Source organism: Cetorhinus maximus, chromosome 7 (genome assembly GCF_964194155.1).
Source record: "Cetorhinus maximus chromosome 7, sCetMax3.hap1.1, whole genome shotgun sequence".
Taxonomy (NCBI): domain Eukaryota; kingdom Metazoa; phylum Chordata; class Chondrichthyes; order Lamniformes; family Cetorhinidae; genus Cetorhinus; species Cetorhinus maximus.
The window spans coordinates 143,835,025-143,862,629 of record NC_135885.1 but is presented as its reverse complement, the minus strand read 5'-3'; the positions used below and the strand labels follow the sequence as shown (position 1 = coordinate 143,862,629).

General features: G+C 42.7%; 1 protein-coding gene across 3 annotated transcripts in view; it reads right to left on the bottom strand.

Annotated features, from left to right (window-relative positions):
- pcca (propionyl-CoA carboxylase subunit alpha) overlaps positions 1 to 27,605 on the bottom strand; it is a 343,070-nt gene that overhangs the window by 92,266 nt on the left and 223,199 nt on the right. For all 3 annotated transcript variants that reach the window (XM_078546056.1, XM_078546057.1, XM_078546058.1), the window contains 2 exons: positions 24,992 to 25,090; positions 10,265 to 10,318 (listed from right to left, as the gene is read on the bottom strand). In XM_078546056.1, the coding sequence (XP_078402182.1) occupies positions 10,265 to 10,318; positions 24,992 to 25,090 (153 nt within the window). The remainder of the gene's footprint in view (positions 1 to 10,264; positions 10,319 to 24,991; positions 25,091 to 27,605) is intronic.

Sequence of the window (27,605 nt, the reverse complement as noted above, 5' to 3'; positions counted from 1 at the left end):
TAGATTTAGGGATTAATACCTATAAATAACCTATCATCAATGATTCCATTCTTTCAATAAACAGTTGATGAGGTTCTGGTTAATGAGGAGATTACTTAAGAGGCAATGTTCTCAGGCATCACATTGAGTGTTCTATTGTATTTAATCAGTTCTGATGAGCATTGCTGACTGGGAATGGTTCTGATAAAGACATCTCCGCAACGACATCCCAATTAATGGGCCTCAACTATTGTACAATACTCTAATGTATAGAGTGTCCTTGCCACACAAAATGATACAATTAACAGAAGTATACTCTTGGGGTAAACTGTTAGCTCAAACAGGCTGAGCCTCCGACTCCCAAGTAGAATTTTGCAAATCAACTCCCAAAGCTGCCCATCACTCCAACTAGCCTGCTTCATTGCACGGAATTGATCAATTCTTCAGGCGCACAGCTAGATGGGGCATGACCTGATTAATCTGTCTAAAAGCGGAAGGGGGAGAAAAAACATAAACAAAAAAAAATTAATTTCCCAAATTTGATACTCTTAAAATCCAACTAACTGCTAATCACAGAGCTGCTTTAACGGACTTTATGCCCAGAGCCCTTTCGCCTAGCTAGAGGATATGTGTGCTGATAAAGGTTTACATATAAAGCAGAATTTACTGAACAGCAACCAACTTCCACCCTTGCAAATCTTGTCCTAGTGTACACTCAGTACAGAATTACTTTATTTAAGAAACATATATAGTGCGAGTGAAGCACAGTATGTCCAGTTTAAAATTGCACAAAATTATTGTGCAACAAAGAGTACCTTTTTCTCAAGATTTTTTTTTAAGGTGTCAGCTGAGTTGGTAGCATTCTTGCCTCCAAGGAGATTGTGGAGACCCACTCTAGAAATTTGAACACAAAATGAAGGCTGACACTCCAGTGCAGCACTGAGAGACTTGGAGGTGCCGTCTTTCGGATAAGACGTTAAACTGAGGCCCCATGTTCACGCGCAGGTAGATAAAAAGTTCCCGGGGCACTACTTTGAAGAAGAGCAGTGGGTGGGGGTTGTCCCTGGTGTCCTGGTCAATATTTATCCCTCAAACCAACATCGCTAAAGCAGATCATCTGGTCATTATCACATTGCTGCTTGTGGGAGTTTGCTGTGTCCAAATTGTCTGCTGTATCTTCTGCATTCTACACTTCAAAGGTACTTATTTGACTATAAAGCATTTTGGGAAGTCATGAAAGGTGATATATAAATGCAAATCTTTCTTTTCTTTCATTAATCCTTTCACATGCTACAAAAAATAAGCCAAACGAGCTGATGCTTGCCATCAATATGAACTACTCTAAGCAATGAATAAAACACACATTGATCTATTTGCTTTTTCACTGACTGGAACTGCACAGGATATGGTGGCACAGCCAGGATCAATAATTTGGTCATGTGGAAAACCACAGACTTGAATCCATTACTCATCATTCCATGATGATTGAAACACCACCCAAAGTTTACACAATTAAGCCAAGTATTGCATTCTATAGCTAGGATATGTCCTAGAACCATATTGCTCAGTAGGAGGCCTTTCAGTCCATCATGCCTACACCAGCTCTTTGAAGCAGCTTGCTAATTAGTCCTACTCCCCCACTGTATCCCCATAGCCCTACAAACTACTTTATCCAACTCCCTTTCGAAAGTTACTATTTAATCTGCTTCCAGATCACAACAACTCACAGTTTTAAAATAAAATTCGCCTCATCTCCTCTCTGTCTCTTTTGCCAATCACCTTAAACCTGTTCCTCTGGTTACCAGCTGTTCTGCCCATGAAAACAGTTTCCCCTTATGTGCTCCATCAAAGCCTCCAAATTTTGAACACCTCTACTAAATGCATTTCAGGGTGGCGGGAGGGTGTGTGTGTGTGTGTGTGTGTGGTGGTAGGGGTAGGGAGGGGGACAGGTCCCAACCTCAACGCCCAGAGCAGTATTTTCCTCTATGAACACACTTTGAGATTAGAAATGAACATTAATAATATGATGCGATGTGAGACGGTTGACAATACAAAACAATTTTCAGCTTCCATCTCAGAGCTCCCTGCTGCTGAATATTGCAGCAGAATACAAAATCTACCCTATCTGTGACCAAAGTGCTTCTATACAGCAATTTCTCATAAGAAAGTAAACCATGATGTTTTCCTTATTTATGCATTTTTTTTATAAAAAGTTATAATTGTAGAAGACACAAAGCACATAGTTCTGTGACAACACAAAGCACAGGTCCAATAAAATATGACACAAAATACTATGAACTGCAAGTATATTCGGTCAATCTACAGCTTTCACTGTTCAAACAAACCGAAAGTGACTTAATACTCCTGATTATGTCTACCTGTTGCATCAATGAGCTCTTTCAAAGCATCTCATTCATGATATGTAAATACCCTTAAGTAGGATTAAACTAGATCCATTTGAAAATTCTATTTAAGAGCTGTCTTGAATAATAGATGAGTGGTGCAGAGAATCATAGAACACTATCATTTTGCCTGAGGGAGTTGGATCTGAGCCCTATTCGCACCAATGGATGAAAGTCTCGTCACAAATGACAATTAAGGTTTTCAACAGAAATCCTTTTAGGCAGCCTCACTACAGTTCCCAGCGGATGTGAGCCCATGGTGCAGAGCTGGCCATCATTTTGGCACAAACTGGGCAATCTCGCTAAGCTTGTTTACGCTGAGGATAATGATCAATCGAGTTTCAGACTGCTGTTGCTGGATTCAATTTGAGTGCCAGGCACGCGCCACCCCTCAGTTTACACACAGCAACATCAAAGTGTCACTTCTGCGTTCCGAAGCACCATAAGCAATGCACATGCACAGTGGGTGCGACAACAGAGCGCAACATTGGTTCTTATTGAGAAACTCAGCCAAGTGACATATACCAGGGCTTTCAATTCAGCAGGGGAGCGAAGATCGAAAATTGAAACGATCAAATAAAATAGTGGAGGGTGTTTAACGGGTAGCCAACCTCCAACCTCCATTTTGCATTCCACCACAAAGTTGAAAGTTCCGCACTTAGAAAAGATTGGAAGCAATTTCGGCCCATATCACCTGTGATGCTGGAACTCCCTGCTATAATTGTGCCTTCTGGCTAATCTTTCCGAAACCCCTGATATTTTTCATCTTACTTATTGAAACTAACTTGAGGAAATTATGTGGTAATGTAATGCTTTCTGTTAAAATATCTGCTACTTTAGTCTTTCTAGGAGAAATCCTAAATTTATGCCTCCCACCGTTACTGATTCTCGACCAGCAGAAATCATCTTTCCTTATTTGCCCTCCCAAACCATTTCATAATTTTGAATACTTCTGCTAGATTCCCCTTGTCCTTCGCAGCTGCAAAGGCTAAAACTTTAGTTTTTCCAAATCCCTAAACAAAATGTATCCTCTGCTCCCTAGCATTATACGAATGTACTCATCTGCAGCTGAAACCCTCATCTATGTATCTGTTACCTCCAGACTCAACTATTCTAATGCTCTCCCACTTCAACCGTCTGTAAACTTCAGCTCATCTAAAGCTCTGCTGCCCGTGTCCTAACTCGCACTAAGTCCCGTTCATCCATCTCTCCCTGTGCTCATTGACATACATTAGCTCCCGATCTGGCAATACTGCAGCTTCAAATTATCATCCTTGTTTTCAAATCCCTCCATTGCCTCACCCCCTCCCTATCTCTGTAATCATCACCAGCCCCACAACCCTCCAAGATCTTGGTATTCCTCCAATTCTGGACTCTTGTGCATCCCCGATATACATCAACCCAACACTAGTGGCCTTGCCTTCAGTGGCCTAGGTCAGAAGCTTAAGGATTTCCTAGCTAAATATCTCCCCCTCTCTCACCTCCTCTAAGACACTCCTCAAACCCTACCTCTCTGGCCAAGCCCCTGGTTACCTGTCTTAATATTGCTTCAAGTGACTCGGTGTGGAATTTTTTTCCAATTATACTGCTCCCTTGGTATATTTTTATTACATTAATAGTGCTATATAAATACAAATGGTTGTTATTCTGTTGAACATTTTTAATCAGTCCAGCTCCTTTCTATAATGAGCAGCCCAAAGGGAACATAAAAAGCTCTGTAACAGGTCCACACTTGGTTTAGATAAGATTCATGCTGCAACATCAAGTAACAACTAACCTTGACAATCAAAAAGCATTTTGGAATCCTGTAGATTATGTTCTTATTACATCCTTATTACACTGACTGTTTTTATTCAATGCCATTCTCTAGTTACCTCATGATGATAGTGCTTGGTACTGCATTGTAATAAAGACAAGTTAGGTGGTTGGCAAGGTACTGGTACCACACAAGCACCACCACAAAAGCCAGCTCTTGGGGTAATGTCTTTTTAAAAATTCCTATATCAATTTGGAGATCAGAACCTGGGAAGGGATGCGCTGCGTACATTGTGCTCAGTTGAGAGAACTGCCAACCCTGTTTCATTATTAAGCTGTCAATGTAAATAGGCTACGAGAGTTAATCATGTAAATGAAAATGGTGCGTGACTGCAGTGGGGGGGTACCCTTTATGGAATGGGTCAAGTAACATTATAGGACCAGCACAGGAGAAGCTCTAACCTGCATCTAACTTGCACTCTACCTGACCTAAGACGAGTTGATGCTGTCACTACAGAGAGGAAAGATGTTTCATTCTCTAACACAAATATTCATCAACATGAGCACCAAGATAGGAGCAAAAACAAACAAAACAAAAGAAATGAACGAAGAAAAGCAGCACAATCTGGTAGTTACACTTTTATTAGCTACTAGTAAAATGGGCAGCAGGCATTTACTGTTTTAAGACACTGGATTGTGCACGAATCCACAATTAACCATGACCATTGCTCAGGTTAACAAACATTAAGTGCTTTCATGGGAAGTCTTTTAAGGATGCATTATGTTCCCTGCCAGCAGATATATTAAATGCCAATAGCAGGAGAACGGCATTCTGCCAGATAATCCATTACATAGAATTACAAAGGGGGGGATTTTTCCTTCGTCGGGTGGGCGCAGGGGGTGGGCTCGGGGGCAGCCAGGAAACGGTCCGCCGCCTGCGATTGGGCTCTGACCACTGACCGCCTCTGCCCTGCCGGGGTGCAGGTGGGAGGAGCGCGAGCGCTGCAGTTTGCACATGTGCGGGGGTGCGCTCATCAAAGGCCCCCTGAAGGCTCGGGAAGCTGAAGGATTTAAAAATTAAAAATAAAGATTTGAAAAATAAGGGAAACGTGTCCCCACACGTGACTCTGTCACATGAACAGGGACATGTTAAAAATCAGTTTAAAAAAATTTATTTTTTTTTTAATTCACTGTTGGAAACCTCATCCCACCCGCGGATGAGGTTTTGCAAAAGATGCAAAGGCCGCTTGGCCTATTCGCCCGCCTGCCAACCGTAAGGTTGGACTGGCAGCAGAAAATTCAACATAATTACCAGCTTAAGGGCCGTAATAGGCCTCTTAATTGTCGGCGGGTGCACTGCCGCCGATCGAAATATCGTGCGAGTGCACGATGATGTTAGGACACTCGCCTGATGTCATCGCGCGCTATTTCGCTCTTGGGTGTGTCGGGCACGCGCCTGCATGCTGAGCTGAAAATCCTGCCCACAGAAACTACAGCACGATACAGGCCATTCAGCCCATCTGGTCTATGTTGGTGCTTATGATCCACACGAGCCTCATCCTACCCCTACAACAACAACTTGTTTTTACATAGCCCATAAAACATCCCAAGGTGCTTCACAAGAGCATTAAGCAACATTTGACAGCGAACCTCTTAAGGAGATATTAGAGTAGGTGACCAGAAGCTTGGTCGAGGAGGTGGATTTTAAGGAGCGTTGTGAGGGAGGAGAGAGAGGTAGAGAAGTGGAGAGGTTTAGAGGGGGAAATTTTAGAGTCTAGTGCCTGGATAGCTGAAGGCACAGCCAATGATGGAGCAATTAAAATTGGGGATGTTCAAGAGGCCTAATTAGAAGCATGCAGAGATCACAGAGGCTGGTGGGGCTGGAGGAGATTACAGAGATAGGGAGAGGAGGAAGGCTTTGAAAACAAGGGTGAGAATTCGAGAATTGAAGTGTCGCTTAATGGAGAGCCAACGTAGATCAACGAGCACAGGGACTTGACGCGTATATGGACGTGGCAGCTGAGTTTTGGATGAGCTCAAGCTTAAAAGTAGCAAATATTAAGCAAATTAAAATATAGCCAGCAAATAAATTCAGTCATAACACTGCAAAATCAAGGCGTAATAAAATAACACATAATTAGTAATTAGAGTCTGAAGCCTTCACCAAAAAAAAACTAACAGTAGAATTGTGCTTGCCATTAATGTCAGTAAATCAAGTGAATCATTATATCCCAGCTGATGCCCTTCTAACTGGCAACATGACTGGATTTACAATCAGTCCCCTTACGATGCAAAGGTCAGTGGAGTATGTGCTAAGTAGCATCATGCTGGCAAAGGAAGCTGAAGTGGTACTGACAGCCGGAAAAATACTTACACGCAGTACAGCAGACTGAACTTGGCAAATGTATATCGGCCAGCCAAACAGACCAGGTAGCAAGAAAATAGTGAGAATATATTCATCAAAGTGATTTTTGGACTTAAAAAATGTAAAATACATATTCAAAGATGCAAGACAAACTGTGCTAACAATTTACAGGAAAATGAGACCATCTAAATTAAAACTAATTGGAGGTAGAGTTCAATAGTTTGAATTTGGTTTCAATAGCTGAATCAATATTTAATGAATTGGCAAAAGAGCTAGAGGGTGAGATGAGCAGTTTTTTTAACACTTCGAATTATGATGATCTGGAATTTCCGTGGAAGCAAATTCATTGATAATTTTCTAAAGGCAATTGGATAAATGCTTGAAGTGGACTCATTAGAATCATACAGTACAACTGGAGGCCATTGGGTCCATCATGCCTGTTGCCAGCTCTTTGAAAGAGCTATACAATTAGTCCCATTACCTTCCTGCTCAACCCCATACTTCTTCAAGTAATATTATTTCAACAAATGGTCATTTGGAAGTTCAGAACTTGAGTATCAGGACAATTCACAAGACTACCAGTTGTAAAGGGAACAACAATTTATACTGCATGACAAGAGAGTGCTGATTGGTTGCCAACTTGCCAACCTTTTTGGGTTTTTTTTCAGCAAAACATTTTAACAGTTTTCATTAGGCACTCTGTTACACAGAATTACACAGAACTTACAGCACAGAAACAAATATTTATGTTATGTGAACACATATCAATGAATGAAGAAAACATGCAATCATATTTATTAAAATTGTGGTAAAGCAAATAAATCTTTATGTAATTAGTAATATACGTGTATGTGCATGTGTGCATGGGCATGTTTGTGTGGAAGTCATCTCTTAACTAAATGTGGTTGGCGGCTGCTTTTCTCCATAATTAGCATTCACTAACAAAACTGCATTCTTGGACAATTGCACCGTTAATGGACTTAATTGTCTGCTTAGTTGTCAACGGGCGTGCTTCCGACTGCCGCGCACGCCCGCTGAGCGAAATATCTCCAGACATCATCTCGCGTGATTTTACACATGCTCGGGTCGGGCACGCGCCCGCCCGCAGAGCATAAAATTCTGCCCCGTGTGGTGTAGGTACAGCCACCGTGATGTTAGGGAGGGGGTTCCAAGGTTTTGATCCAGCGACAGTGAAGGGACGAAAATATATTTCCAAGTCAGGGTGGTCAGTGACTTGGAGAGGAACTTGCAGGTGATGGTGTTCCATGCATCTGCTGCCCTTGTCCTTCAAGGTGGTAGAGGTCACGGGTTTGGAAGGTGCTGTCGAAGTAAACTTGGTGAGTTGGTGCGGTGCATCTTGTAGATAGTACACATTGCTGCTACTATGCATTGATGGTGGAGGGAGTGAATGTTTGTGGATGGGGTGCCAATCAAGCAGGCTGCTTTTACCTGGATGATGTCAAGCTTCTTGAGTGTTGTTGGAGCTGTAATCCATCACACTCCTGACTTGTGCCTTGTAGGTGGTGGGCAGGCTTTGGGGATCAGGAGATGAGTTACTTTCTGCAGAATTCTTAGCCTCTGACTTGCTCTTGTAGTCACAGTATTTCTATGTCCGGTCCAGCTCAGTATCTGGTCTACCGTAACCCCCAGGATGTTGATAATGGGGGATTCAGCGATGGTAATGCCATTGAATGTTAAGGGGCAATGGTTAGATTCTCTCTTGTTCGAGATGGTCATTGCCTGGTACTTGTGTGGCACGAATGTTACTGCCACTTATTAGCCCAAGCCTGAATATTGCCCAGTTCTTGCTGCGTATGGGCACAGATTGCTTCAGTATCTGAGGAGTCGTGAGTGGCGCTCAACATTGTACAATCATCAGCAAACATCCCCACTTCTGACCTTATGATCGAGGGAAGTTCATTGAAGTAGCACTGAAGATGATTGGGCCTAGGATACTACCCTGAGGAACCCTGCAGTGATGTCCTGGGACTAAGATGATTGACATTCAACAACCACAACCATCTTCCTTTGTGCTAGGTATAACTTAACGAGTGGAGAGTTTTCCCCTGATTTCCATTGACTTTGCTAGAGCTCCTTGATGCCACACTAGGTCAAATGCTGCCTTGTTGTCAAGGGCAGTCACTCTCACCTCACCTCGGGAGTTCAGCTCTTTTGTCCATGTTTGGACCAAGGTTGTAATGAGGTCAGCAGCTGAGTGGCCCTGGTGGAACCCAAACTGAGAGTCAATGAGCAGGTTATTGTTAAGTGCGTGCCACTTGATAGCACTGTTGATGACCCCTTCCATCACTTTGCTGATGATCAAGAGTAGACTGCTAGGCGGCAATTGGCTGGGCTGGATTTGTCCTACTTTTTGTGTCCAGGACATACCTGGGCAATTTTCCACATTGCCAGGTAGATGCCAGTGTTGTAGCTGTATTGGAACAGCTTGGCTAGGGGCACGGCAAGTTCTGGAGCACAAGTCTTCAGTACTATTGCTGTAATGTCAGGGCCCATAGCCTTTGCAGTATCTAAAGGCTACGGGCCCTGACAACATTCCAGCAATAGTACTGAAGACTTGCGCTGCAGAACTTGCCGCTTTCCTGGGAAGAGCCCGTAGAGCACAGAGTCCTGCGTCACAGAGCTGCTCAGGATGAATCTTCCCTGTACCCCCCATTTTTCACTCCCCACCAGACGGAACAGTTTCTCTCCTGTTGTTATTTCTCTATTTTTACTATAGTGAATCACTTTATTCATTTAAATACGTTGGGCAGATCACTCTTCAACATTCTAAGTTAAAGGAAATATAAGCCAAGTTTATGCAACCTGTCCTCATAATCTAACTATTTAAATCCTGGAATCATTCAGATGAATTTGTGTTGTGCTCCCTCTAAGACACATAGACCTTTCTTGAGGGAAGGTGTCCAAAACTGAACAGTTACTCCAGATCGATCAGACCGAGGCTCTGTGCAACTAAAGCATAACTTTATCCCCTCTTAAATTCCAACTCCCATGAGATAAAGGCCAAAATTCCATTCACCTTTTGATTACTTTTTGCTTTTGTGCAACATCTTTTAGTGATTTGTGTACATGACACCCAAATCCTTTTGCTCTTCCACAGCTCCTAGTCTCTCAGCATTAAGAGACTATACCAGATCCTCACACTTGTCCACAATGATCTCCATCTGCCCTCATCTATCCACATCCCTTAGCAACTTCGTACTTGCTGTGCCTTCTAATCTGGTGTCATCTGCAAACTTGGATGTACAACTCTCTATTCCGTCGCCCAACTCAGTTATATGCTGAAAAGCGGAAGCCTGAGTACATCCTTGGAGAACACCACTTGTCCCATCTTGACAATCAGAGAATTAACCCTTTACTCCTATTCTTTGTTTACCAACTCCTAACCAACCCATGCCACAAGGTTGCCTCCAATTCCACGCACTCTAATTTTTGCTAATAATCTTTTCTACAGAACCTTATCAAATGCTTTCTGAAAGTCCATCTGGGCAACATCCATTTAAGCTCCCCAATTCACCATAACCACTGCACAACATAGCCCAAAAATCAAACCTGGGGCCTTCAGGTCTATGTGCCTTTGTAACATGTCATAAGGTGCATCTGCCAACACACTCGGAACCTACTGGACAATTTCTTACCAGCATATTATGAACGGCGACAATGCGTACAACATAATTTACCAGGAACTCTGCATTTATTATACTACAACACCACAAAAGCCCTTAAGAGCTGAATGAAAGCTTACCACGGTGCCAAGGTACTGAATTTTCATATTTCCAGCTGCATCTCGAGAAAGGCACTGAAAGAAAGATAATAATTTCTCACAATAGGAAATCTCGGAGGGTTAAAATCAATTACTGTTCAGCAAGCCAATTATCCAATAATGTTTTGATCTGGACAGAAATAACCTTCATATAGAAAACCAAACTCTCTTCTTGTCACAACACGTTGTAACAGTTGTAACACGACTATTTTGTTGAATATATATACACAAGAAAACAATATTATTCAGTATGTCGAGTAATAAAAAATCCAGTGCATTCGGGTGTACAAAAATTGTCAAGAAAGTTAAACTTTACCCCACTGAATAAGTAATCATTTTTAAACAAAACAACCCACAGATAAACTATTATTTGTTTACACAGATACATTGGCTTAACATCATAAAGGTACAAATGCAGTGTACAACCTGTAAAAGCAACAATGGTATCTACAAAAGAAACAGAATTTTGACTCGCAATTTGCACACAGTGACAGTAAACACAAATCTCTGAACGGTAAACATTCTGCGCAACATTATGAATTCATCAAATCATACAGCACAGGAGGCCATTCAACCCATTGTGCCTGTGCCGGCTCTTTGAAAGAGCTATCCAACTACTCCCCACTCCCCTGGTCTTTCTCCAAAGCACAGTCATTTTTTTACATTTCAACTATGTATCCAATTTCTTTGTGAAAGTTAGTATTGAATCGGCTTTCACCGCACTTTCAGACAACACATTCCAGATCACAGCAACTCACTCACTTTTCCAGAACTGCTTTATCCAATTCAGGGACCCGGGGAGTTGGAGCCTATCCCGACAGGGAATGGGCGCTAGGCTGGGTACACCCAGGATGGGATGCCAGTCTATCACAGGGCGCGCGCACACACACACACACTGGGGGACAATTTACCGTAGCCAATCCACCTAACCAGCACGTCTTTGGGCAATGGGAGCACCCACAGAAACCGACGTGGACACGGGGAGGACATGCAAACTCCACACAGACACTTGAGGTTAGAATCGAACCTGGGTCCCTGGAGCTGTGAGGCAGCAGCACTAACCACTGCACCACCGGGCCACCCCCTCACAGCAACTCAACTTGGTTAAAAAAAATTCTCACACCCCTCTGGCTCTTTTACCAATTATCTTAAATCTGTGTCCTTTCATTCCAGACCCTCCTGTCACCCAAAACAGGCTCCTCTTATTTACTCGAAACCCTTCATAATTTTGTACACCTCCATTAAATCTCTCCTCTAATAAGTCTATCTTCAACCTTTTTCTCTGAGGGTTGAGAGTCTTTGGAACTCTGTTCCTCAAAAAGGCAGCGGAAGCAGGGTCTTTGAATATTTTTAAGGCAGAGCTAGATAGATATTTGATTAACAAAGGGGTGAAAGGTTATCAGGGGTAGGTGGGAATGTGGGGTTGAGATTACTTTCAGATCAGCCATGATTTCACTGAATGACGGAGCAGGCTCAAGGGGCCAAGTGGCCTACTCCTGCTCCTAATTCATGTGTTAATATGCAACCTTCTCTGCTCTAAGGAGAACAATCCCAGCTTTATTGGAAGTAATCTAATTTCCTGCAGTCCGTCACTTGGCAAAGCCAAGACTTAAGGAAATAAAAGGTTTACAATAAAGAAAGTGTCCATTTTTATCGTGCTGTTCATGACCTCAAAATGTCTCAAAGTGCAACACAGCCAATGAAATATTTTTGAAGTACAGTCAATGCTGTAATGTAGAGAAATGCAACTACTAATCTGTGCACAGCAAGGTCCCACAAATAACAATGAGATCCACGGTAAGACAATCAGTGTTTTGTTGACATTGGTTGAGGGATAAATATTGGCAAGGACACCAGGAGGAATCCCCTGTTTGTCTTTCAATAGTCTAAGATCTTTTACATCCACCCGAGAGAGCAGATGAGGCCTAGGTTTAAGCCTTATCCAAAAGACGGGATCTGTGAAAATACAGCACTCCCTCAGGAATACACTGAAGTGTCAGTCTAGATTATAGTGCTCAGGTCCCTAGAGTAACAAACTGATGTAAGTATCTTTCACGTCAAGGCAAAATTCATTTGAGGTGAAATGTGATTTTCAATTTGCAGCAGAACCCACGTGATGACTAGCTTTACTCTCCCCTCATCTTCCATAGCAACAGATAATGTACAGACAAGTTAGCATGAACAAAGGATGCTTAACTGTCAACAAGCTCTCCTGGCAATTTTTCCCACCCTCCCCCTGGAGAACTTCCTCATTTTCCATTCAGCACCACTCCCCACAGTGATTCATCCCAGGAAAGTGAGGAAAAATCAAAGTGACACATGCCTCACCATTATGTTCTCTCTTCTCACCCCCTACCCTTACAATAATCAAAGGATTCGATAAGCTAGATGGAGGGAAACTATTTCTTCTGGTGGAGGGAGTCCAGAACAAGGGGGCAGAACTTTAAAATTAGAGCCAGGCTATACAGGGGTGATGTCAGGAAGCACTTCTGCACACAAAAGTTGGTGAAAATCTGGAACTCTCTCTCCCAAAACATTGGTGAGGCGGGGTGGCTGAATTAAAAATGTTTAAACTGAGATCAATAAGGTTTTTGTTCAGCAAGGTTTATTAAGCGTATGGAACCAAGGTGGGTAGATGGGGTAACAATACAGATCAGCCATGATCTAATCAAATGGCAAAACAGGCCCGAGGAGCTAAATGGTCTCCTCCTGTTGTTACCTGAGTGCTGCCATGGCTCCCAGGGTCAGTCGCACCTTGCCCTAAAGGTTGCAACAGGTCAAGCAAGTGTCCCAGTAGTAGTGATATGGTCAAAGGTGTTACAAACAGTGGGGTGGGTTCAATAATCTCTGTTTCTGGTCGCCACACTTTAGAAAGGATGCGAGCGTCCTTGAGGAATGCAGAGGAGATTTACCAGAATAGTTTCAGGGATGAGAAAATTTAGCTATAAGGTTAGTTTGGAGTGCTGGGGTTGGTCTCAAGGGAGCAAAGGAGGTTGATGTGGAATCTGATAGAGGTGTACAGAATTATGACAGCTTTAGAGAAGTCAGATAAAGAAAAGCTGTTTCCATTAGCTAATGATGTAAGGACTGGGGGACATAAATTTAAGGTTTTGGACTAATGATACAGAGGGGATGTGAGGAAGAGCTTTTTACACAGCAAATAATGGTCTGGAACACACTGCCTTCGAGGGTGATGGAAGCAGAGATGATCAATGAATTCAAAAGGAAATTGGATGGGCTCTAGAAGGAAATAAACTTGCAGGGTTACAGGGATAGAGTGATGGGGTGGAACTGACTGGATTGCTCTACAGAGAGCTGACATAGATTCCATGTGCTGAATAGCCACCTTCTTTGTCATAATCACCCCATGACTATGACTTCATGCCAGGATAGCAACAGCAGTCAATAGGTGCTGTGGAAGAACTGGTAAGGAAGAAAGGTTCGACGGACTCTGGGAGCCCCTGGTGGCTGGGTGACAGGCGTATGCTGTCATTTCTTAGCTCCCAGGATGTGACCCATGTACTAACAAAAACTTTATAGAAGCTATATCCCTGCCACTGCACTCTGGTGAACCAATGCAAGTTTATTACAGCAGGGAAAATGAAAACAGTGTTGCACAATCCTTTTACACCCACATTAAAATTCCCTCCTGGAAAACAAATACATGAAACATGGAAGATTTGTTTTCATTCACAACTTACAGTCTACTTCAGCTGAGGAAGCAGGAATGGCTACTATTTCCCACAACTCACATAAACATCAGATTTTGAAAAGTGCAGAATAGAACAAAGTGGAACTTGCTCAAAATGCATTGTGCACCGCGCCAACATAAATTAACAAAGTTTGGTCACTCAAGGAATAAACAACAGACTTACACGGTCAAAATATTTTCATCCTCATTTTATTTTACAGCCAATTTTATAGACCATTTAAAAAGACTCCCTGAAGAATAAGATTCAATTCAAAGTATTTCCTTCGTAAACATGAGCGTAATTAGCATGATACAGTAAAGTTGTTATCCTAGGCTTTCTTGCAGCAATGCCCTTTAAATACTAACTATAAAATCCTGAAAGTTTATTATAGGATAAGATTTGATAAGAACAAAAAAAGCAGTCCAGCATTAATACTTCCATATTTACTTAGAGGAAAAATATTGCTCTGTTGAACTACTTAAGCTGCACTGAAAAATTAGACTTTACAATCAATCTTTTAAAAAAAATCTCACCCCTCCTCAAAATAGTTTCTCTGAAAAATCTGATTAAATCTGATCTAGCCTTCCATGTCACCCAATCTAGGCAGGTATGCTCTGCAATATAGAACAGAATAACATAAGAAATAGGAGCAGGAGTAGGCCATTCAGCCCCTCAAGCCTGCTCCACTATTCGATAAGATCAATGTGTCCTTAACTCCACTTTCCTGCCTGTCCCCCATAACCCTCAACTCCCTTGTCGATCAAAAATCTATCTAACTCAGCTTTGAATATATTCAATGACCCAGCCCCCACAGCTCTCTGGGGAAGAGAATTCCAAAGACTAACGACCCTCTGAGAGAAGAAATTCCTCCTCATTTTAATCTTAAATGGAAAACCCCTTATCCTGAAACTGCTCCCTCGTTCAGACTCCCCCATGAGAGAAAACATCCTCTCAGCATCTTATGAGCTTATGAGGAAAGATTGAGCAGATTGGGCCTATACCTTTGTCAGGGAGTCTAGAACTAGAGGACACAGTTTAAAAATTAGGGGTTTCCATTTAAGACTGAGATGAGGAGAATTTTTTTTCTCTTAGAGGGTTGTTAGTCTGTGGAATTCTCTTCCCCAGAGGGTACTGGAGGCTGAGTCAAAGGTTATGGGGGACAGGCAGGAAAGTGGATTGAGGCCACAGATCAGCCATGATCTTATCGAATGGTAAAGCAGGCTCGATGGGCTGAATAGCCTACTCCTGCTCCTAACTCTTGTGTGTACCCCTTCAGAATCATATAAGATCATCTCTCATTCTTCCAAACCTTTCCTCATAAGATTTCCTCAGTCTAATTTTTTTTATTCGTTCATGGGATGTGGGCATCGCTGGCTAGGCCAGCATTTATTGCCCATCCCAAATTGCCCTTGCTGTGGAGTTTTTATGACAATCGCCAGACTTTCAATTCCAGATTTTTGTTAAATTCAAATTCCAGCATCTGCATGGTGGGTTTCGAATCTAGGTCCCAGAGCATTACGCTGGGTCTCTGGAATACTAGTCTAGTGACAATACCACTACGCCACTGCCTCCCCTGTGTACCTTCTCTGAACTGCTCTTAGTGCAAAGAACACTAAGGGTTGACTTGATTGGGGTCTTTTTCGGATTTTGAAAGGGATTGATTGGGTCGATGGAGAAAAACATTTCCTGCTGGTAGGGGAGTCTTGGGCAAGCTTTAGAATCAGAGCCAGACCGCCCAGGAGAGAAGGTGGAAAATACTTCTTCACACACAGGGTGATGGAAGTATGGAATTTTCTCTTACAAAAAGCAGTAGATGGTAGCTCAATTAATCATTTTAAATATGAATTTGTTAAATTTTTGCTAGACAAAGGTATAACAGGATTTGGAGCTAAGTTACAGATCAGCCATGATCGAATTGAATGGCAGAGCAAGCCCGAGGGGTTGAATGGCCTATTTCCATTATCATGTTCCTGTGTCATAGCTCCAACAACAACTTGCATTTATATTGTGCCTTCCAACTGGAAAAACACCCCAAGGCTCTTCATTGAGGGGTAATCAAACAGGAATTCCACCACTCCAATTCCACATTATTTACCATCGGCAAGCTGAGCTGATGGTGCACAGACGCTTCCTAACTTGTGGTCCACATTAATACTAACATCAGGAAGAGTGGGCAAGAGGTCATGTTCAGAGAGCACCAGAATCTAGGAACTGAATTTAAATAACAGGATTTAATGGGTTATAATCTCTGGATTATTATCTCTATGCCAATTTGAATGTGGCTCAGATAAGCATATTCGGGAGGTGAACAGCCAGAAGGAATGGAGTGGGAAAGAGGGGTTCTATTTCATGGGACCAATACTGGGACAGGACTTAACTGTTCCAACGGGACAGACTCCACCTGAACTGGGCTGGAACCAGGATCAAGGCGGAAAGGATAAACAGGATGGTCACAAACTAATAAATGGTGAGGAGGGCTCGGATGGAAAAGGAGGAAAGTAGGGCAAATGTTGGAGCTTGCGTGTTAAACACTAGAGGTAAAGGGAAAAGTAAAAATGTAAAATAATAAATAAATGTAAAATTAAATTAAATCAGGAGCGAAAAATAAGAAATGTTCAAGTAAAACAACAGCAGGAGGGCAGGTTTGAGAATGTGGCCCAAATAGGTATTCTTTACACAAATGCATGGAGCGTAAGAAATTTAATGGGCTATAACTTCCGAGCTCCAGGGAATCGTATTGGGGTTACCTCAAAGATGCGCTGGGGAATCCCCTTCGGATGTTCCCAGGTAAGGGTTTGCATGGCAATTGCCCGGAAGTGCAAACTCCCCCTGGGCAATTGCTTTGCACTGGGAACCACAGAATATGCCATTTAAATCGCAATCTTCAGATGGATCCAACTGGGTTACACCAATAGTTACTCAGAAAAAGCTAGAAGAATTAAAACCTCTTCTAACTTCTGGATAACTATTGCACAGACCCGCACCAACCCCCCCAACAGGACTACCCCCACACCACAAACCTCCAGGGGGCTCACCTCATCTGCCCCAAACACCCAGTGGTCTCCCCTCGCCACCTCCGGGACTCTCCCACACCCCGACCACGCAGGGGTCAGTCAACAAACCCCCCCAACAGGACAATCCCACCACATCCACAGGTCTCCCTCCACCCACCACCAGACACAGGATTCCCCACCCCCACAAGAACTCTTCACCATCCCACCCCCTCCAGGCCCTACTCTCACCCCAAATCCTTCCCCCTCGGCAGGCCTGACTCTCACCCTCATCTCCACCCCGCCTCCTTCCAAGGCACGACCCCTTCCACTCCCCACCAAGGCCTGATCCCCCACCCGAGGCCCAAATCCCTCACCCCACCCATCACACGCCTCCCCTGAAGCCTGACCCCAACCCCCCCAAGTGACTCCCAAAATCCTACCCTGTTGTTACCTTATACACTTACCTTCTCCCTGGCCTGTCAAGGACCTCTAAACTTCAATGGACCTTTAAACTTACCTGCTTTATGGCACTTAGTGCTGTACAAAAGGAGGCGTGGCATCCTTCCCTTCAACAGAGCTGTACTAGATGTCAGGTCTCTGGTACCTGCTGCACTACCCGGATCTCGCCTGGCCTGGGTCGGAAGGTTGGGCAAGGTTGGGATTTCAGGAATGAAACTGGGAGTGGAGTGGCAATCCAATACTGACTGCCGCTCCAAGGAAGTTCTGGCCCAATGAATTGTAGGTGCAATGGAGGGTGTGACATGGTGGCCATTACTAAGGCATGGCTGCAAGAAGGCCAAGGCTGGGAACTGAATATACCAGGTTATAAGGTCCACAGGTCAGGGAAGCTGGCAAAAGGTGAGGAACAACATTAGTGATTTAGGATGAAATTACTTCAATAATAAGAGAGGTTATAATGAGAGGGAAGCAGAAAGCGGAGTCTTTATGAATAGAATTAAGAAAAAGAAAAGGATTTAAGACTGTTGTGGGAGTGTTGTATATACCCCCAAGGTAGCAGCTGTGAAGTGGCAGAAGTTATTAATGCAGAGATCAGACAAGCCCGTAGCAACAGCAGAGTGGTTTTAATGAGGGATTTTAACATTCCATACTGCCATGAAAGTATAATAATTCTCATAATATTATCGTGGTTTATTGTAAAAGTAGGTTAATAGCGGGGTTTGGATAGTTTCTGTGTGTGTGTCTGTGTGGGATTTAATTGAGTTGGAGATAGCTGGTCTGGAGGCTTTTGATTCATCAAAAGAAGCTAGGTTTGAAATGCTAAATATGTAAACATGGCTTAAGTTTTAGAAGGTGAAGTGAGGAGAATTTGCATTTTTAGATAAATCAGGGTAGTTTGAATTTCAAAGAGATGGCAGGATGTTACACCTAGCCGGGGAAGCTAGGCCAAACAGTGTGTTTATTTTTTCCAGAGGTTACTGATAGTATTAACGCCATGAAAAGATTTATATTATGAGAAAGGTTAAGTTCCAAAGACATATGGGAACAATGGAATCTGCATTAAAAGGGAGAAACATATATAAAGGGAAATGAGGCTATGTGTCAGAGAGGAAGGCATTGTAAGATCTACCAGAAGTGTGAAAAGCCTCCAGTAGTTGTGCATTACACTGCTGTCTACAGAAACCGAAGCTGGGAAAAGCCACTTTGAACTCTACTGTCCAGGGTATTGTGTTTGACTTGCCTGGATCTGTTTAAAATTTATTTGCTTTTTACTGTTGCCTTAACAGAGGTGTAACTGGAAGCCAGATTAATTAGGGGTTTTAGGAGTTATTATAGTCACTTGTAGACCTATGTATGTACTTGAAACATTTTCTTTTGTTAATAAATGTTAACTTAGTTTTGTAAAAAAAAAAAACTCGAGTCTGGGTGGACTTATTGCTATTGAATTCAGGGCACGCCTCTTGAAATAAAATACAAATTGCAAAATCGTTGTGACCGGGTGATCAAGTTTCCCTTGTGGGTTTGATCCACCTGGCACACGTCATCTACTGCGTCATAACAATACAGATTGGGATAAGCGAGCGAGCTCATGTTAGAAAGGTAGCAAATTTCTTGAGTGTGATTGAGATGGTTTTCTACCACAATGGGGGAAACTTTTCCAAGCACCTTGGAGACAGGTTTGGGGGTCCTGGAAAATGGCAGCAAGCGTCAGGCTGGCTCTCAACCTCCTGCTACTTTTACCAGAAGCTGCTTCAGATCAGTGATGGCAACTCGTTTGTCAGCAGCGAGAAGCCAATTATGGTAATTATGGAGTAATTCGTGCCATTTTCGGAAGGCTATGAAATTCTGCCAGCAGTACACAAGACCCCTGTTATGTCTGCAGCTCATCTACTCACACGAGGCAGGAGCAGGGTGGGAGGTCAGAGCGCCACAAGATTCATATGCTGTGGGCACATTAAAGGACTAAACTGGCAATCCTCAGGGTAACCACAGGCAAGTGCTTGCAAATGTGATGTGAAAGAGAGAAGAAAAAGAGAGTGAAAGAGAGAGACAATGCAAAAGGGTGAGAGAGGTGAAGGGACGAAGGGAAGGGAGGATTCAAAGACAAAGACTCTATCGTGCGCAGTGTGTTTAGTCTATCTCGTCGTTTTATTTTGTTTTAATCTTATTGAGGTTAGAGACAGATATAACCCATCAGGTTCAGGTAACTACAATCTGGTGCAATGGTACATGGAGTGATGTGTCAAACACTTTGCCAGAAACAAGCTGTTGATTCCTGCTAAGTCAATGGGAAGGGAGGAGGAGGAAAATATATGAAGGGAAGTCATCTCTAGATCACCTGTACGTAGCTGCAAGTAGCTGGTTCAGAGTGGCACAAGAAAACCTGGGCAGGGTAGAAAAACAAGTGGAGGGGAATTGCACCCCCATAAAATATAAGCCAGGGTCCATGAGAAAGTTCCTCATGGGTTTGTTTAAAAAGTGCAATGAAGTTGTTAGTTTAATTGCGATGAAATATACCATCTGGACAGAAAGACATACTGATACAGAATGGTGGCATAAAATCCTCGCTTCTTGCGGCTTGAGTGAATTAAATAACCTAATTCCTCTTCTTTTTCAGAGCAGGTTATCCTGCGCTTCTCTTTGAATGAAGAGGGTTTCATGTGACACTGCACCCAGGTTTTTTTCTCGCTTTTGCCATCTGTAATTAGTTCCACTTAGTTGGGTATCAATGACCTTTTCAACGCAAGATGCAGCAAGGCTACAATCAGCACGATACTTACCACCTCCACTGTACGATTATCACAGTCAAGGATGAGCAACGGTAACAAGGCGTTAAAAAAAAACAAAGGTACCATTCATACAGCAGTGTTTTATAGCACTTCCAGGCTTTGTACACATTCATTTGCTATTCTAGGTGAAGAGAATTACAACTGTTGTGGACAAAATTAAATTGTACACTTTTTGGGAAAACTCATAAGAAGCTAGAAGATGATACAAAACATGATTCCCCGGCCCACCCAGCCCACCCCCCCCCAACCCCCCCCCCACCCCCCCTCCAACCACCACCCCCCCGTTGTTTATTCATCACCTTTAGGACAAAGAATTGGAATCACACTGCTTTGGTCAAACAATGGAATACATCAGAGGAAACTTTATAGTTTTTTTAAAGTTACACTTAAGAGGTCTGCTACATCCATTCCTAAAGGGTTGGCATATTTAATAACTTAATTCCACTTCTTTTTCAGACCAGGTTATTCTGTGCTTCTCTTTGAATGAAGGGGGTTTCATGTGACACTGTGCCCTGTTTTGGCACTGAACAAGTGAATCATGCACACCAATAAAGTTCCAAGTTTAATCCCCAGTGTGTGTTGAGTTTGGTCATCTACCCTGAAACACTGGCTGTGATGGTTGGTCTTAAAGTCCTTAGATTGCCAAAGAAGAAAACAGGCTAGGAGTCTGACTCCCCATCATCCTCCAGTATTGGGAAAGAGGCGAAGGCACAGGAGATGGAGGAAGGAGGGGAGGGGAGCAAGGGGGAAAGACGGGAAAGGGGAGAAAGGGGAGAAGGGGTAGGGGGGGAAGGGAGAAGAGAGCGAGGGGGAAGGGGAAGGATGGAAGTAGAGGAGAGAGGGGGAGGGTGAGAGATGGGCAGGGCGGGAGAGAAGGAAGGAAGGAGACAGCAAGCTAGATTGGAGGCCAGTTCAGGGTAAGGGACAGCAGGAGAGGGGAAAGAGAGGGGCAGGGAGAGTGGGTTGTGGTGAGAGAACAGTGATGGAGAGAACAGGAGAACAAGACAATAGAAATGGGGGAAGAATTTTGATTAAAATCTCTTTCACTTTCTGGAACAAATTCAACTTTTTATTTTGGGGGAATACTTTTTCTCTATACATTTTATACCTTAGTACAAGCAGGGTCCTTTTTTTCCAATGGAATCACGTATATGTATATAAAAATGTTGTACAGAAAAATCACTGTTTCCAACACCATGGCTATTGTACACCTGCTTATAGGATAGCCGGGTTTCCAACCCCAGTTAAATCCAATTGATGCTTTGACCTTTCTCTCCCCACTTCCTCCCACAGTTCAAAGTGGCATCCTCCCCCCCTTACCCAGTTCAACATGACACCTTTCCTTTCCCCCTCCAATTTCATTGCAGCACTCTTTTCTCTTCCACCCCCACCACACTGTCCAAACAGGCTTTGGATGCAGAATCAAATGGAACCTTTTAAAGAGAAATAGATGTTTTACTTGGGAGGAAAGGGTAGAGTCACAGAGTCATTTGCAACAGAGAAGGAGGCCATTCAACCCTTTGAGTCCATGCCAGCCCTCTGCATGGAGCAATCCAGTAAATCCCACTCCCCTAGATCATTCCCCATAGCCCTGCAAGTTTATTTCCTTCAAGTACCCATCCAATTTCCCTTTGAAATCATATTTGGTTTCTGCTTCCACCACCCTCATAAGCAGCAAATTCCAGGTCATTACCACTCACTGAGTAAAAAAACTTCTTTACGAAGGGAAATGCTGGAATAACAGGGTTTAACAAGGTGAAAAGCTAACCAAGTGCCAATATAGGCTCGATGGGCCAAATGGCTTCCTTCTGTGCCTACCTTTCATCAGGGCCTCTGTACATCTGCATTTCCAGCAAGTCCACTCAACCTTAATCAAAATTCCACTGTAGAATATCTTCTAGGCTTTAGTGTTTAAGATAGATTAGGTCTTTTAGATCCAACATGGTCTTGTCAGCAGCTTGTGTAACTGTCCTTGTAGACCAACGTTAAGATATATTTTGCCTACTTTGGTTATTCTTATGTTAATGGGATCATAGCACAGGAAACTGTCTACATTGCATTGTTGGGAAAGTGCAGGAGTGTTCAGGAGCCTGATTGGCTTGTGGAACCATTGAAATCTACTGACATACAGGAACAAAAAGCAGGCTCAAATTTCCATAATATATTCATTGATTAACGTACATAAACAGACAACAATTGCATTTATATAGTGCCTTTAATTCAATCAAACATCTCAAGTTACTTCATAGGAGCATTATAAAGCAAAATTTGACACCAACCCATGTAAGGTGATATTAGGGCAGATGACTAAAATCTTGGTCATAGAGATAGGTTTTAAGCAGTGTTTAAGAGGCAGAGAGGTTTAGGGAGGGAATTTTAAAGCTTAAGGCTTCGGCAGCTGAAGGCACAGCTCCCAATGGTTAAATGATTAAAATCGAGGACGCTCATGAGGCCAGAATTGGAGGGGTGCAGAGGTCTCAGAGGGTTGTGGGGCTGGAGGAGGATACAGAGATAGGGAGGGGCTAGGCCATGGAGGGATTTGAAAACAAGGATGAGAATTTTAAAATCAAGGCATTGCTTAACTGGGAACCAGTGTAGGTCAGCAAGCACGGGGTTGCCATAAATTATAGAATATTAGGGCGTTCCCAGAAAGCTGGACACACTCAATCATTGAATGCTAGAGGGGCCAAATGGCCTACTGATGTTTTTAACAGATCTTGAATTGGGTTTTTGTAGTAACTGAAGGAGGATGGAAAATAATGAAGCATTCTTCACTCCTTCTCAATGGAGTTCCGGAAGACTGTATGTTGTAGCTGGCACCCCCAGGATTTCTAGATAAATGCCCCTTTTGTGTTCCCTTTGATGTTCCCTTGTGTGCTGTGTAAAGCTATAACACACCACATGGAGGCATGCAGCTCCATATCCCACCGGTTAACCCACTGCCCAAGATGAACAATAAAGAGTATCCGCGAATGTATCTATTGGAAGCACAGTGTCACCTTTTAAAAAGGTGTTGCAGCATATCCTGATACCCCAAGATCATCTATATGATTGCAACCCTGACAGAAACACTGAACAGAATGGATGACTTTGCATAACCTTGCATCACTCTCCTTGTGGGAAAGTGAGATTTAGTGAGTCTTTCGCTTCCATTACTTGGTCTTGAATAATACACATCTTGAATAATATCCAAGATTTTGACGCGTACTCCCATGGCTGCCAGTTTCATCATGAGGAGTGTGTGAAGCACTGGGCCGTATACAAATTGATGAAAGTGGTCTAAGTGTGGTTGCCCAGAACTTAAGACTACACCCTACCTGACGTATTCCTCAGCATAGAGAAAGCCTGCCTGTTCCTCTCCGATCGCTGCGTCCTCCTGAGGGCATGATGGGCTGCATAATGATAACTTGAAGAACCACCTTAACAGCCACTGATAACCAGCGAGATTTGCTCTGTACTTTTTAAACTCAATACGAACTTCTCTCTTGTGGATAGAAACCAGAACAAGTCCCTGGAACATCAAGGGTATACACGGTTCTAACAGAATACTGCTCACCAATTTCAGAAAGACGGTTTCCAAGGGAATCAGCAGTTGCCAGTTTTCCAAGGTCATTTCTCTCCTTTATCCTCCCCAAGAGCAGCTATTAGGAGTCAAAATAAACAGGGCCACAAATACAGCTTACCTTCCTAGACTACTACATCATGCCTGACTATAATTACACTTGAATTCCCTTCTAAACGTTCCATAAAGTTAGCTATGACCATGAACAAGCTAATTCTGGCTATTTACAGCATTCCTTTTCTTAGAATCTTGATGCAATTAAATATTTCTCTCAACTGTTATGAAGTCAGTTTCCATTTAAAGGAAAATTAAATGGAGTTTTTAAATCATCATGCGTGACTGTCAAATAATGCACGTCTAACTTCAAGGTCTTGATCTCAGTGAAGTCAAAGAGGTCTTTAATAGGAAGGCTTGCTTTTAAAACCATAACAGTAGGACAACAGGGTCGCTCAGTTTTTCAAGCTGTGCTAGGAAGTCAAGTATTAGCAAACTCTAGAGTTAAAGTACCTCTTGTATTCCTAGAGTGTGGATACTCTGCTCAATTTCCCAACGTGTGTATCCTATACCCTCCATAGAGAACAAGTAAAAAAGCAAAGAAAGTTTCTCACTATGTTGTATATTTTATAAACAAACTTAGTATTTTAATTGGAACTTCTTGCAGAGAGGAATATGACTGCAGTCTTAAAACGGTTAGCGTTTTCCAAACTGAAACGTATTCATCTTTCCGTTCACAAGGAAAGAAATGTAAATAGCCTTTCACAGCCTGGGGGCATTCCAAGTCACTTTACAACCAATAAAGTACTGTAGAAGTGTAGTCACTGTTGTAATGTAGGAAACGTGGCAGCCAATTTGCGCACAGCAAGCTCCCACAAACAGCAACATGATGAGGGCCAGATAATCTGTTTCTGGTGATGTCGGCTCAGGAAAAATATTGGTCCAGGAAAGGTTTATTTATCATCGCTGTACTAAATGAATTTTTTAAAAATATATTAGAACAGACCAACAATGTATCAACAAAAACAATGATTAGTTTATGAACAGGATTCATCGACTTTTTGTCCTCTCCTATTATACAGTGACTTGAAAATTCACTGTGACCTGCACTGTATGCTCTTCAACTGTCTCATTCTGAGCGACCCATTTCAAAAGTAGCTCATGCGGAATATTCCCCCTTTAAAAAAATAATCAGATAACTGGACTGCAGTTAAGTATACCTGAAAGATCCTTTGGGTATCATCAATGGTGACAGGCAACAAGGGTGAAGCAAGGTTCCATTCACTGGTCACATTTAGTGTCTTTCCATCAACCTCCACCTGTTGTGACACCAAATAAGACTGTTACAGGGAAGACAGACAGAAAACAGACCCCAAATCCGTTCCTGTGAACAAAGCAGTAGCCATTTTAAACAGATGGTAACCCAACAGCCTGTCATGTTTATTACTACTGCCATAAAAGACAGGGCCCAACAACATAGTCTTGAGATTATCCCTGGGGACCAGCAATGGACCTCAGAACAGCTGTTTCTGGTTACGAAGGTTTCAAGCAATTTAAAATAAGTAACAAATAGTCATCCGACTTTTACACCTACCTTGATATGCTACATTTACTGCAATTTAACAAGTGCTGAATGTAAATTCCTGTGACACATTTCAACCTGCACATTGGGGCTTGTGTATAATAATTCAACTCTCTAAGGATTACAGAAGCATTTCTTCACTGCATCAATGTTTACAGCATAATTAATACTTTCATTTTAATCACACACAACTTTTTTCTCAAAAAAAACTGGTGTTTGTAGCACATAAATGAAAACACCACTAAATGTTTAATAGTGTCAGAATTTTCCTAATCTAATTTGAAGACTTTTCAGGAGTAACGCACTTCAAATTTTGAAGGCGAAGAGTAATCATTGCAAGGCAAGAACATCTTATTTTACAAGAAACATTCAGGCTTTTAACCTGGGCAATCTTGCAACCGCTGCAGACTAAGAAGAGGACAGTTAAGTAGGTTATATTATGAAATTTGCTGAGATTTAATACAAGGTGGTACTAGTGCAGCAGCACTAGCCTTGGTTTAATTTTCTTCCCTCCTGTCCAGAGTGTTGACCCCCTCCATCACAATCTGTCCAATCCTCACTGGAGTATGATTACACAAGAGCTGACTACCTTTGGGAACCTCAAAGTCACTATTTGCATGCTAGTGATCCTTCACTCCTAGTTCTGTTGGGATGTCTTGCAGCCAAGTCCAATAGTGTCCTCATCCAACAAGCATTCATGGGCCCCTCCCTATGTAGCAAAGGAAATTTGGCAAGCCTCTCTTCTCACCATCTTGCCAGTAAAAGCAAGGGAGCTTTCCCATGCTTTATCAACAGCAACAGATTGCGTTTATATAGTGCCTTTATCGTTCAGACCTCTGAAGAAGTGTCACTCGGACTCGAAACATTAACTCTGTTTCTCTCTCAACAGATGCTGTCAGACCTGCTGAGTTTTCCAGCATTTTATGCTTTTATGTAGGTCAAAGCGCTGCTTGATCGGCACCCCATCCACCACCAACGCACAATAGCAGCAGTGTGTACTATACATAAGCTGCATTGCAGCAACTCACCAAGGCTCCTTCAACAGCACCTTCCAAACCCACTATCTCTGCCACCTAGAAGAACAAAGGCAGCAGGCACATGGGAACACCACCACCTGGAAGTTCCCCTCCAAGTCACTCACCACCCTGACTTGAAAATATATCGCCGTTCCTTCACTGTCGCTGGGTCAAAATCCTGGAACTCCCTCCCTAACAGCACTGTGGGTGTACCGATAGCACATGGACTGCAGTGGTTCAAGAAGGCAGCTCACCGCCACCTTCTCAAGGGCAACTAGGGATGGGCAATAAATGCTGGCCTAGCCAGCGAAGCCCACATCCCATGAACAAATAAAAAAAGAACAAAGTCAAAGGTCAGTGTCCAGTTGGTGCAATTCTTGATAGCTAGCGTTTGTGAATTCTTGTCCTGATAGGTGAGTCCAGGTCGAACTAACTTCAAGTTCCACTGGCAGCAGGGTCACTAGTCAGAGGACACAGATTTTAGATAATAGACAAAAGAACCAGAAGGAAGATGAGGATAAATCTTTTTACACAGCAATGTGGAATGCCCTGTCTGCAATGGCGGTGAAAGCAGATTCATATGTAACTTGCAAATAGAAATTAGACAAATACTTGAAAAAAAAAGAATTGCAGGGCTATGGGGAAAGAGCAGGGTAAATGGGTCTAATTAGATAGCTCTTTCAAAGAGCCGTACAGGCATGATTGGCCGAATGTGCTGTATGATCCCATGAATACCAAAAAATACTTGTATCTTGTGTAAAGTTCATCTGTGTTCACATTCTGAACTACAGTGGCCCCCTGAAGTAACATCTTCATAAGATCTTGCGAACAAAGATCTGGAATATTATTGATACAGAGAAGGATAGATTGAGTTTCACTCTATTTCAAATGTAACTCACAAGTCACTTTGTTTTTTGCAGACTCTCTCAGTGATTAGTAGCCGATATTCTCTTTGAAACACAGGTAAGTAGACAGCTAACAGCTCAGGTCTGCCCTTATGCCATGTGTGAGGTACTTGTGTCCATGGTCTTCAAAAAGAAATTTGTCACAGGGCAGGGGATGCAACAAAGATTACTGCTGGAATCAGAGCCATAGTAAGAAACTAGCTGCTACTTGGTTAAGCTTGACAGCTTGGAAAAGCAAAGGTAAACTGTTCTCTTAGAGATTACTTCGTTTTGGATAATCACTACTAAATTCAATCATGAATTCAGGAGAAACATCTTTACCCAGAGACTG